Raw genomic sequence first — 11,992 nt, 5'->3', positions numbered from 1 at the left:
TGCGTATAATGGCTAACAACCACGCTATCTATATTTTGATAGATATCCAAGCCTTTTCACTGTCAGAAGGTCTTATTTCAATGAAGCTTTACTATAAGCTGAATAATCAGTTTAAATTGCGAGTGTAGCTGCAAAATTTTGGCATGTTATGTGTTATAGGATCAGTGATAGACGGAATTACATTTTCAGGGATGAAAATGAAATTTTCAAAGCAATGTATTGTTAATGGTTGAAAGCTGTTGCAGCTGTTGACGATCCTTCATTACAGGATTATTTTTATTCATAATATGTGCCGCTATTCGTCAATATTGCTCTGAAAGTTCACTATCATTCGCGTGCAATTCACAGATGTCTCGGTTTCTAAATTCGGCCTTAGCGTATTCATGAATGGATTATGCAAAATGCATGTGCCCAGTGCGAATTCCTATTCTATAAGCAGCAAATTCAAACCACCAACGGTACTCTCGTGAACATAGTTGCATTCATTGTGTCTATTGAAACTGCCTATCCACCTAGACCTGCACTGCACATCAACTACAGTATGCGTCAATTAGTATTCGGTCAATATCTTGATACGTACCCCTTCAAATCATCATATTCATGCGTTACGAATTATTTATTCCGAACACAATAAAAGTACTTCCACAACAGCTGGAAAATCTGCATGGAAATCACGTCGCTTGCATTCAAATTCAGTGTTCATGATTGATCTTGGAAACATCTCTATTTTACCGTTACAAATTAGATAATTATTTGATCACCTCCATAGAATATATTACTATTGCGGTAGTCACATGACAATGTAGATTCCTCATAATGGACGCTGTTGAAAAGTGAGTGGTCTTGTCCGTAGTAGTTTTCAAGCCATTCAGTTCCGGAAAAATGTGGTGGCATCGAGTAAATTATACGCAAACTAAGAAAATACTTCCCGAAGAAGACATTCGATTGCTACTCGTTGGAAATTGGTTAGAGGCTTGTGTAGCCTAGTCGAGAGTGAAATAAGCGGAATAGGATCCACTGTGGTGCCATTCAAGCCAACAAATTTCAAGCAATTAAACCAGCTCTCAAAGCCAAACCTCTTTAAATTAATACCGATTATGCTTCACAAACAGTATTTGCACTCCATCTTGCAGTGCAACGTTCCCAGCTAATATAGCTCCAGCCTTGCATGCTATGCAGATATGTGTGGTATCGGCCTAAGTTAGGTGGGAGCAGTAAGACGTGAATCATTTCTTTCATTTCATCTACCACTTTTTCGACTACGAATGCAGCACGATACTAATCCCTCTGAATTTCATACTGTCTTCACTATAAAACATAAAATTACTATGGAAAGCTGTTCATTTCGGAGTTCGATTTGTCTTGGTTTGGACAGTGTCTAGTGACTTAGTGGACAGAAAAATCATCCATTCCGTAATATCAAGCATTCATTCCTTTCATAAATTTTACTGAGAAATATTACGCATTCGTGAACTATTAGGTCCAATATCGAATAAACTGTGTTCGCGGTTGTGGAGTGAACTTTGTGCAAGAAACCAAACTAAGTGGATTATATCACGCGAGTTCATTAATTTGGAATAAAGTTATAAAGAAGATCCTGACGAGATGCGGTAAATATTTCAACTTATTTTGGTTAATTATAATAAACTGTAAATTATCTGCATCAAACATGGATAATGCACATAGCTTCGCATCCATCTTCGGTAACTTACTACTCAATTAGTTGTGGGTACTACTGCACGGCCGTGCACTGCAACCTACGAATATCAGTCACGAATTACAACAAATGAGTCACTCTCCGTCAGGTTCCAGTAATACCTCAAGCCTCCTTCCTTTGTTCAGAACAACCCCATTAGATCTCGTTTGTTTGTAACACTCTTTTGTAACATCAAGTCACGTCAAATGGCTAAAGGTATGATGGGTTCGCCATGGCGTTATTGAATAAAACTTCATTACTAAAGACGTTTGGAGCTAAGTGCTTAAGAGCTGCCATAAACCTGTATGTTTTTATAATAGTAAATAACCGTTTACTATATTTTACAACGTTTATCACCATAAACAATTTGATGTCAGTGCGGAGGTCCAAGTTGAGTTCGTTTAAAATATTTATGTTTGGCTATTTTTATGTGAATATTTTTCAATGTAAATAAATCGTCATTCTCCTAAAATTCCGTAAAAAAAACGCGTATTGAAGAAGGGAATAAATGGTTCCCGAAATGCTGTGGGTTTTTGCAGTAAAACAATAAAAGGAGGAAAGTTATCGGATCAAAATTCACAACTACTGATAAATATATGGTATAAAAAATCATAAAACTCTTGGTTAGGATTCAGAAATTCATAATAGGAAAAGTGTGTTTTTGAAAAATTATGAGGGGAGGTAGGCTTGATTACGTCGATGCCACTTTGTTCATAGAATCAATCCTTGTCCATAGAAAATTTAAACATTAGGCAACCTGGGCAGGTGCTGAGTCCTCGGACTTAAATCCTCATAATTTACACCCCATGTTTCTTAGTTTTTGCTTAGTACCTAAAGATCATAAACACCAGTCTGCGGCTCAAATAGTAGTTTTAAAGGATTCTGTTCTGAAATTTGCCGCCAATAAGTTCGTTTTGCTTCCAAAGCCAAGACGTCTAATAGGATTGTGGGGTATAAAGTGTAATTACTCAATGAGTTCAGAATGCCTAAATGAAGCATTCGAATTGTAAGTTCAAAGGGCACTTTTAAATCGATAAGTTGCATAGAAATCATTCAGATAATAGACGACTCCGGCTTTAAAACCCTTTTCGAATTGCTTTCTAGACGTGATAACAGTTTCTCATTTCTCATGTTCGCAAGTTTATATTCCTTGCTTCCTTCCTATATCCTTGTAGGGAAGAGTTACTATCCTTTTCTGCATTGAACACCACAAATGTTTTATAAGTGACTTTTTTGTTCACCATGAAATTAACAGTTGTATACTTCGCAGAAGAGCTTCCTCGAGGCTTGTGGAATACGGGCCTTTGGAGCTGGAGGTTGAAAGTTGTTCCCCTTCATGTTCTTGGAGCTGACTTTCCCTTAAATTTTCTTAGTACTGTGTTTTGAGACCCAAGATTTCCATAAATCTCTGAAACACGAGGCTTTCCTTTTTTGCTAGCAATGAAGAATGGTGCAAATAGCAGAAATTCATAAACTACTTTGAAATGTTCCTCATTTTGGAACGGCATTTCGTAGTCAGTATCCTTTTTGAAAGCGGCTCCCAACTAACAGCAATCCATATTCATTATAACAAGACACTGATCGAGTTGCATCCTGGTGCACAGTCTAGTCTAGAAATGAAGTATTTAAACACTATTCAATGATGATAAGTTGTTATGGGGAGAGAGAGAGCATTTTGAAACTGCTTGTTATATTTTTTTCGATGAAGAATACTGTTGACTGTTAATGAATATACAAGCGTGGTGCTCCTCTTGTCAATCGCTTTCTCTTAACATTGACGTTGGCATGATATTCTAAATAGGACATACTCCATTAATCAGACTAATGAGCCATCGTTTGCGGTTTTTTGAAAGATATTCTAGCTCTTGTACATCTTCCCTAGCGGGCTACACTAACCCTATACTGTCCTACGCCACGTCCTTCCAGTTCGATTCACTCGCGGGCTATTGTGGGATAGTAGGCGATATTGCATGTCGCATTCATGGAGTTATTGTGATATCGATACCTGGCGTGATTCTCCTTTCAAGCTTGTGCTGTACCAGAGCACTAATAATAACATGGCGGAGATCGGCATTAATAGAAGCTCGGAGCATTCAAGTAACTATATAGCAGGCTCCTATATAGCAGCACAGAGAAAAAGTTGGAGCAGAACAACCTTAAATTGATGTCAGTGTTGTTGTACACGTTCTTCCAGATTTTAGATGAAACAGCAAAAGCGAATCTAACGTTATTGATATATCGAGTAACATTCAGTTCGTTGCCACCATTCACAAAAACTCTACCAAGGCCGACAAACTGATACACGACTGCCATGGTCTACCCATCAATACAGATGGAAAATGTGCGATGACCCCTCAGCCTGAAAATCTTGGTTTTAGTTGAATTTATCCTTAATCCCAGCCATTTGATCATAGCGCTGTAAACTTTGCTGTGTTAATGGAGTCAGTGCAGGAGGAGACAGAGCAAAAACCGGATTGCTCTCTGTCGATGAAATTTTCGAGGTGTCCTTTGCCGACAATTTCATTTATTATCTTTGCGACCGCAGGGAGTACGCAAATACCGCTACTGCCGCGCTTAAGGTAGGTGCCCTTTTTCGGAATCTTAGCTATCATTCCCTTTTTCGGCTCTCTGGGAAAAATCTAATTCTGCTGCAACTCGGCAAGAAGGTTTCCGAAAGATTATTTCATTTTCGTTTCGAGAAGCATATCTACCTGTTACGGTAACTAGTCATTGAAGGTGGAATGTCATGTTATACTGTTGTGATACAGAGCAACACATTACGTTCGCCCCACTCACCTGTGGCATAATACCCCCTAAAATTTCTAGTTCCAGAGATCTTTAGGAATACAAAACACATAAAATTTCTTTCATTGATTAGTAATCACAACACTTTATTCTCGAAATCAGGAATGGATGATCGATGTACATATATATTAAAGTCTAGCGCATCATTTAGCGTATTAATTTCTGGTTTTACCAAGCGGTTCAGTGGTGGCACGTTCAGCCTACCATGATCCTGTCGATTATTTATTCATTATACTCAAATCCTTATAAAATGTTAAAATCTAATAATGTCAAAAATAATGGTTTAATTTTTTTCCTGTTATCGGGCACATACGGTGTTTCGCATATTTATTATGTTACTACATTTTGGAAAATTGTTGGGGCCCCTTAAGATGAATGTAAGGGTACAGAGTAAAAGAATAAAAATGCAAACCATGATATAGACCTCGATATTGGAAAGTTTTGCATACTTTCTATAATTAACAGCCGCATATATTAGGTCACTTTTTTTTTTTAAAAACAAACCACACAAAAAGTTGCTCATATAAGAAACCGCAAAACTTTTTCCGGAACATTCAGTCTCCGGCCTCTGACTGGTATTATATTAATCCTTAAGTTTCATCCATACTTTAGAAGCGAAGTGATGTCTATAAAAAATTAATTGAAAATCATGGAAATTATAAAAATGGTAATGAAACTAGCTAAGTTACCTTTGAGTTGAATTTATATTTTTTCTCTATTCATGGTTACATGCAACCTTGACTTAATGACTCCATTTGCATTTTTATTTTCCCAAAGTTGACAATTTTGAGAGATTAAAAATAAATATTGCATAATTGCTGGAAAGCAAGATCAATGCTGCAATTATACTTTCGCACCTCATCAGTCTTCTGGGAAATGCTCAAAAACGACTCAGGAAATTGTGCTCCAATTCGGAACGCAATACTGGGTTTCCCACGCCGACATATCATTGCAACGGCTCCATCTCATGCGGGCATCTTCAGTGAATTATGCATAAAATACCTCTAATGCCTGACTTTTCACATGACCCGTTCAACCAAACAATGCACCCTGATGCAATCCATGTACAATCTTCAATCCTACAATAGCGCCATTGCTCATCACAACTGAATCAAAACGGCTTGTTTTCTGAGAGCATCAAACTGAGTTTCACATCGCCATACCGGGCCGCCTTATTATCATAATTTCATAAAGTCTAATTAAAGTTTCGATTTCAGCTGGAAATGAAAATGTCGGTTCCACGAAAAAATGCGGCCGAAACAAAGCAACGCACCTCGCCAGCTCCTTTAGTCTTTGATGTGTGATGAAAGCTTTTCCGGTGAAGAAAAAATATTTATCAGAAAACTATGAAAGCAAATCATGCCCAGATGATGGCCATGTTTAGGAATTTCGCAAGTCCCCCAGTTTTGCTCCTTCGTACTTGGGTTTCGTTATCGAAAAAAACGTGAGGTCAACTGGTACCATAATAGACCAAAATGCAAATTTAGGAATGATTTGTTAGCTGGGAAGATAATTTGGTTTCCCAGCGGATCATAAACGAGTGGAGTAATTACAAATTTAGAATTTTATGGGCTTTTTTGCAATGTTTTATTGGTATCCACATTGTGCACGGCATTTTCAAGAACCATTATTTTCCAATAGTGAATTATTCCACTTGGTGGAACCTTTTTCGGAACCTTTACAATAATTTAGCATTGAAATGTTTTATATCTATGGTAATTTAGTGGTGAAATAAGATACATATAATACATAGACTGTTCCTACTTCATATTTTTTTAACACTTTCAAGAAACTTCTTAAATACAATCAGTCATTGAAACGTTCTTGAGAGTTTCTATCTGAAACCCGGAAATTATGCATGGACGTAATTAGTGAAAAGGAAATAATTTTTTTTTAAATCCAATGTCTTAAATATATTGTCTTTAGATGAAGAATGAAGATAATAATTTGCTAACGTTGGGTACAGATATAAGGTTGTGGGATACACAACTTGTTTTTCTGGCGGTTAGTATCTCGACTGATTCACGGGGGTGAACGATTTAATCGTAATTTCGATCTAATTTAGTTATGGCCCCAAAATTGTAATGCAACTCTGGCTAAAGAATTTTCTCCTCTATACACATTTATGTATATGATGGGTGGGTGGGTAGTTGATGATAAACTGTATCACATACGCCTATTTGAGGACTAATTTGTGTCCTCTGAAGAGCTCTTAACTTAACTTTGGTAGCTGTGCTGTTGCAGAGTTTCACTCTTTATTCTTAATTTATATTTGCAAAGTCAAAAAGCCACTTTAATTACGCTTTGCTCAGTAAAGGCTTTGACCTTATGGTGAGACTTTTCTAGCGGAAATGGGCTTTGTCGGCAGCCAACATGATTTCCGACCCTAAATAGGAGAAATTATCAAAAGGGTTAAAGTTGTAGTCTCCTATCTTTATTGTTCTCATTTGAGCAATGCTGTTTAATGTGGTTGTTTCTTTAGTTTTTGGGCGGACGTTGCCATCATGTATTTCATTTAACCTTCACTCATATGCAGCTCAAGAGCTCGGGCCGCCTGCTTGATCTGGATGAAGGTAGTTTGTACATGTCGGGCTGCTCTTTTTACGATGTCGATATGGTCAGCATAGGTTAGTTGATGGGTGTTGAATGGTCCCTATCTTATCTGGCTTCGCACATTGGTCAGGACTAGCCAAGTTAGTCTCATCAACTTCGTCGGCATACCTAATTCTCTCATGGCCATGTATCGTTTTTCCTTGGCGATGGTAACATAGGCGGCCTTGAATTCAACGAAAAAGTGGTATAACTAATGTCCATATTCCAACAATTTTTCCATCGCTTGACGCAGAGAGAAAATCTAATATTGCTCATTTGCCTGGAGTGAAGCTTCTTTAGTGAGGTCCTAAAATGTCCTGGTATTATGAAATCTATCTCACCTAGCAAGATAGTGGTGAATATTTTATAGATGGTACTCAGCATTGTAATAATTCTATATTTGCTGCACTGCGTGGTATTTTCATTTTATGTATGGGATAGATAATGGCCCTCAGCCAGTCAATGGCATTGATCCTACAACTTACGCATTAGTTGATGAACAGCTGGATGTAGTTGGTCACTCCCATATTTAACTAGTTCCGCTGTAATTCTATCGGCTCCTGGTGACTTATGGCTTTTAAACCGATGAATTACACGGGTTGCTTCTTCAATGTTTCGTGTTCGCAGCATTTCATCAAAGTACCCAGCCCATCGCCTCAACATTCCCACAAAGTTGTAAATAAGATTTCCCTCTTTGTCTCGACAGGATGAGTATCGAAGTATATAAGGCTTCATCCTGCAGCCTTGTTGGTAAAATTTCCGCGACTGGTGCGGTTGCCCCCTATACTTTTCGAGTTCACAGACCTGTTGGTTCTCCCAGGCTTCCTTTTTCCATCTGTGAAGTCGCTTCTCCGCTCGCCGGAGTACATGATAAGTCGCCGCGCGTGCCCGCGTCGATATGCGGCATTCTTCCGTTCCGTTGCTAGCTTACATTCATCGTCAAACCAGCCGTTCCGACTCTTTTCGCGGCTGGGTCCAAGTATGTTTGTGGCCGTATTTATGATAACGTTCTTCAGGTGATTGTGAAGATTTTAAGTCTTTTAAAGCTCACCAACAGGTTGGGACTTATCAGATGACAATGAATAACTTCTTTTGGGGATGTGCGCTGTAATAAACTCAACATATTGTGGGAAATGCTTCAATAACGGTAATGCTGCGGTCATTTGGCAAATTGCATTCCATGGTTTATAATTTCTACTTAGTTAGTTTTATTTTGGTTTGGTGGATGAAGCCGCAACTCTAAGGTTTTAAATCTTTATTAGGCCTATCCAGTAGCTTCCTACCTGCGGCGTTCAAAGGCTTTTACGAATCTGAGTACATTTTCCAGAGGCAGAGAGTGCCTGATTCTTTGCGAACAAAAATTTCACAAAGATTGTAGCCTTCCGACAGGAAATCAACTTTTTCTATGCTTCTATTTCTTGAACATCAACTAGCTTGCTATGTTAAAGCTGTTTAGCGCTGACAATGCTACCCGACTGTCGAAACGGTTTCAATGAGTGCGACCCCTCCATTTTTGTTGCGAACATTGAAACATTCCTAGAATGTTAGTCAGCATTTTCCCAAGAAGTCGGCCAGCTCCATAATCACATTTTCCAAAATTACGACTGAGCCCGGTCCACCTTTCATGACTAACCAATCGGTCAGGATTATTATGTCTGTAATTCCAAAAGACTTTTCCATATGTCAATGATACTGAGCCTATGTTTGTCGCTAACTGTTTCCCGTTCTACCTCCAAAAGAAAGTGATTTGGGATAGATGCAAGTGCCGCGGTCAGCATTGTGCTCATTACTCCACTAATATTTAGGTAACCGATTCCTTGCTTTCTGCTGTTAGTAAAGTTCAGTATCGACATCAGATGATGCATGCATGCACTAAATTGATTTTTACTAGCGTTCACCGTGGGTGTGTTGCGGAAGCACCCACTGTGGAATGTCAGCCGAATTACGGATTAATCGTCCGCAAATGCTTTGTTTAGACATTTTGTGTTCTCCAGAAACCATAGCAAGGTGGCAGCCATATCAGAAGTGAGAGAACCGCTCCCTGCGGGTAGCCTCTAAGAGCCCCATTTCATTCGGCCACTATGTGGTTCCCTACTTCAGCATGTGATGGATCCAACTGATTAAGGGCGAATCGATTCCATGTTATCTGGCCGTTTCACAAATCGTCGTGACTGAAGCACAATTGAAGGAAGGACATTGCCTTCTCAATGTTTTCCGTGGGCTCATGAAGTGCAATCTACGTGAATTTTCGTGATACCCAGGATTGCATTTATCCCTTTTGAACGGATCTACTAGTCTTTGCATTCCTTTTAGTAGAAATGAAGTTTGACTGATCGGTTGCAATTTTTTTGGCAGCTGTATACCTTCTGTTGTTGTTTTGATAGCACGTTTTAGGTCACATCACATCTTCTGTAGGCAGCCTTATTAGATTCTGGTGAATCGGACCTAGTTATCCTTCCAGTTTTGCTTTGTACTCTTCAGTTCAATGAGAGTGGGATCATGACTTCTTACACACGTAAGATTTTATAAGACGTATAAGGTAGTGAAACGCCTCTGTAATTTCGTGTATAGGGCATACATATCAGTTTTTGACCAGTCGTCTGCAATTTGATCTTGGTTCTAGATGGAGAAATCGCTTGATTTAATTAGTTCAGCACGAATGTCTCTATGCCAGTAGGGGTTGATATTGAATCGTACATTTGTATTCGGATTAAAGACTAGGTTATTCCGTATTCGTAGTGGAAACCCCTACCGTTTCGTTTCTATTATACGACATATTAGGTCTGAAAGTTGGTAATTTAGAGAAGTATCCATTTCTTGGGCATTATTTACTAGTATCAGCAGGTTTTCGGGTTTGAGAGCAATGTACATAATTGAACTGCTATTAAACTTAATAATGTCAGATGGAGACATGTGTATTTTTGCAATTTTTTTGTTAAGAGGCATAGAACGTCACTCACTTTCCCAAGTTGTGTAGCGTAGTGGTAGGTGCACTTATTAGATTCATGTGGTCGAGAGAAGTCAAAAATGATTATCTGAATGAATTTAATCATATACATACATATAACCCGGTGTACCAGGTTAATCCTGACCTAAGTGACAGGCGCATGTCATGGGCTGCGGATAATAACATGGCCTACCGGGCCAGCTACGAATATCGCAAGTTAACCTTGTAAATAAATAGCCGCAGACAAGCAGAACGTTTCCATTTGCGTTCGTCTTCCTAAACTATTTTCTTCTTTCCGGGGGAGTAAATCTCCTTATAAAATCCATAATCTGGGGTGAAGGAATCGATGCGTCTATCGGATGAATTGCAGTGACGTTACACTAAATTTCAGCAGCTCCCCTCTAAATACCTTCCCTAACTTTGTAGATAAATTTGGGGCTTTGCAACATTGGGGCTCTGTTGCAAGGCTGACAATTCCCTCGTTATTCGTGAAAAATAAATTGGGGATAATATTTCAAATTCTTTTGATGGGACTCCAGGGGCACGAAGGCAGTACCCAACACGGTTAAGAGTCGCTCAAAAACATTAGAGCGGCCCTTCGCCCCTGGATGTTTTGACGGTTATGCTTAGTGACTGGGGATGTCGACCCAATTTATGATGACGCTTTGACCCAGGTCGCATTCACAGAATACGCTGAGATGCTCTCAGACCTGGGCCAAAGATCCCGAAACTAAAGTTTATTTCGGCAAGTATCAACATAATTGCTGCCGCTGACAGAATTTTGGCTGATCGTTTTGCTAGCAAGATTATTGCGACAGAGCTTCACAGCCTGCTCTGCGTTGTAGCTGCCACGGTTATTGGTATCAATAATCATTATCTTGGAGCGAATAACAGAGGTATGCGCAGGAGGACCGTTGTGGGTGTTTCGACTCAACAAAATAGTCAAAAAGTTGAGGAAGGAAATTGGCCGTGTTACGCAAGCACTTCTTCGAAATTCATCACCAAGAGTGCACAGGTGCGTTGCCATCATCATTGGAAACTACCATCTGTCCAACGAGATGCCATTCGAAGAAATCTTCGAGGCGCTGAAACTTGCAATATACTTCAATCGCATCCATAGGTATCAAAAGAATTTTCAGCGAAGGACAGACAACACTTTGTTCTTCCAGAACCAACGGAGGAAAATTTCACAAACTCAGGTCGGGAAAGTAACCTCGATCTGGATCAGGAGGAGAAGTGGTTGAAGCGAACATGTTCATGCGAGGCCATCACCGAAATGACCATGTCCGATCTAACTAGAAGCAGCCCTCGATAGGGCAGGTAATTAGAAGGCACCAGGAGTTGATAAGTTTCACAACTTCTGGCTGAAGCACGCCACACGGTATTGGCAAATCATTTTAATCAGGTGATCGTCAATCCGAAATTAGTTCCACCATTTTTCATCACAGACATAACTTTCCTCATCATTTGCGATCAGTTAATTAATTCAACAACTCGTGTTGCAAAGATTTCTTTACTCTAGATCGAAATTGATCTCTACATATTGATAACATTGATCGCTTAATATAATGAATTGCTTTGGCAAAATTTCCCGGTATTAAAACAGTATGCTCACAATTTTTGTTTTGCTGCCGTAACCTCTGCAATTTGCGGCTCCCCCAGAGGCGGAAAATTGATTCGAAATTTGAAGTGCTTTGCACCAATTTTGAGTTGATTTCAAAACTCGTGTGCCTGTCATATTGATTTCATTAAAGAAATATCTCTTCCGTGTTAAGCAAGCGTTTATTGATCTCATGCAAATAATAGTGGATAAATTTTAGTCTGAAATACTATTCAAATTGCTTTGACTATCCTCTGAAGCAAAATATAAGCTTTGCATTTACTATTATACACCACAGCCATTTATTGCTATTTCTGCGATTGAAGCATATTTTTCAATTAGTTTTCTAAAA

General features: G+C 39.0%; 1 protein-coding gene across 1 annotated transcript in view; it reads left to right on the top strand.

Annotated features, from left to right (window-relative positions):
• The first annotated feature begins 1,320 nt into the window (after nucleotides 1–1,320).
• The window catches only part of LOC119646819, a 38,986-nt gene continuing 28,314 nt past the window's right edge, over nucleotides 1,321–11,992 (top strand). The window contains exon 1 of the mRNA XM_038047434.1: nucleotides 1,321–1,610. Coding sequence (XP_037903362.1) covers nucleotides 1,606–1,610 — 5 coding nt within the window. The 5' untranslated portion in view covers nucleotides 1,321–1,605. The remainder of the gene's footprint in view (nucleotides 1,611–11,992) is intronic.

Source organism: Hermetia illucens, chromosome 1, assembly GCF_905115235.1.
Source record: "Hermetia illucens chromosome 1, iHerIll2.2.curated.20191125, whole genome shotgun sequence".
Classification (NCBI taxonomy): domain Eukaryota; kingdom Metazoa; phylum Arthropoda; class Insecta; order Diptera; family Stratiomyidae; genus Hermetia; species Hermetia illucens.
The sequence above is the reverse complement of the archived record's forward strand: the minus strand, read 5'-3'. Positions and strand labels throughout refer to the sequence as shown.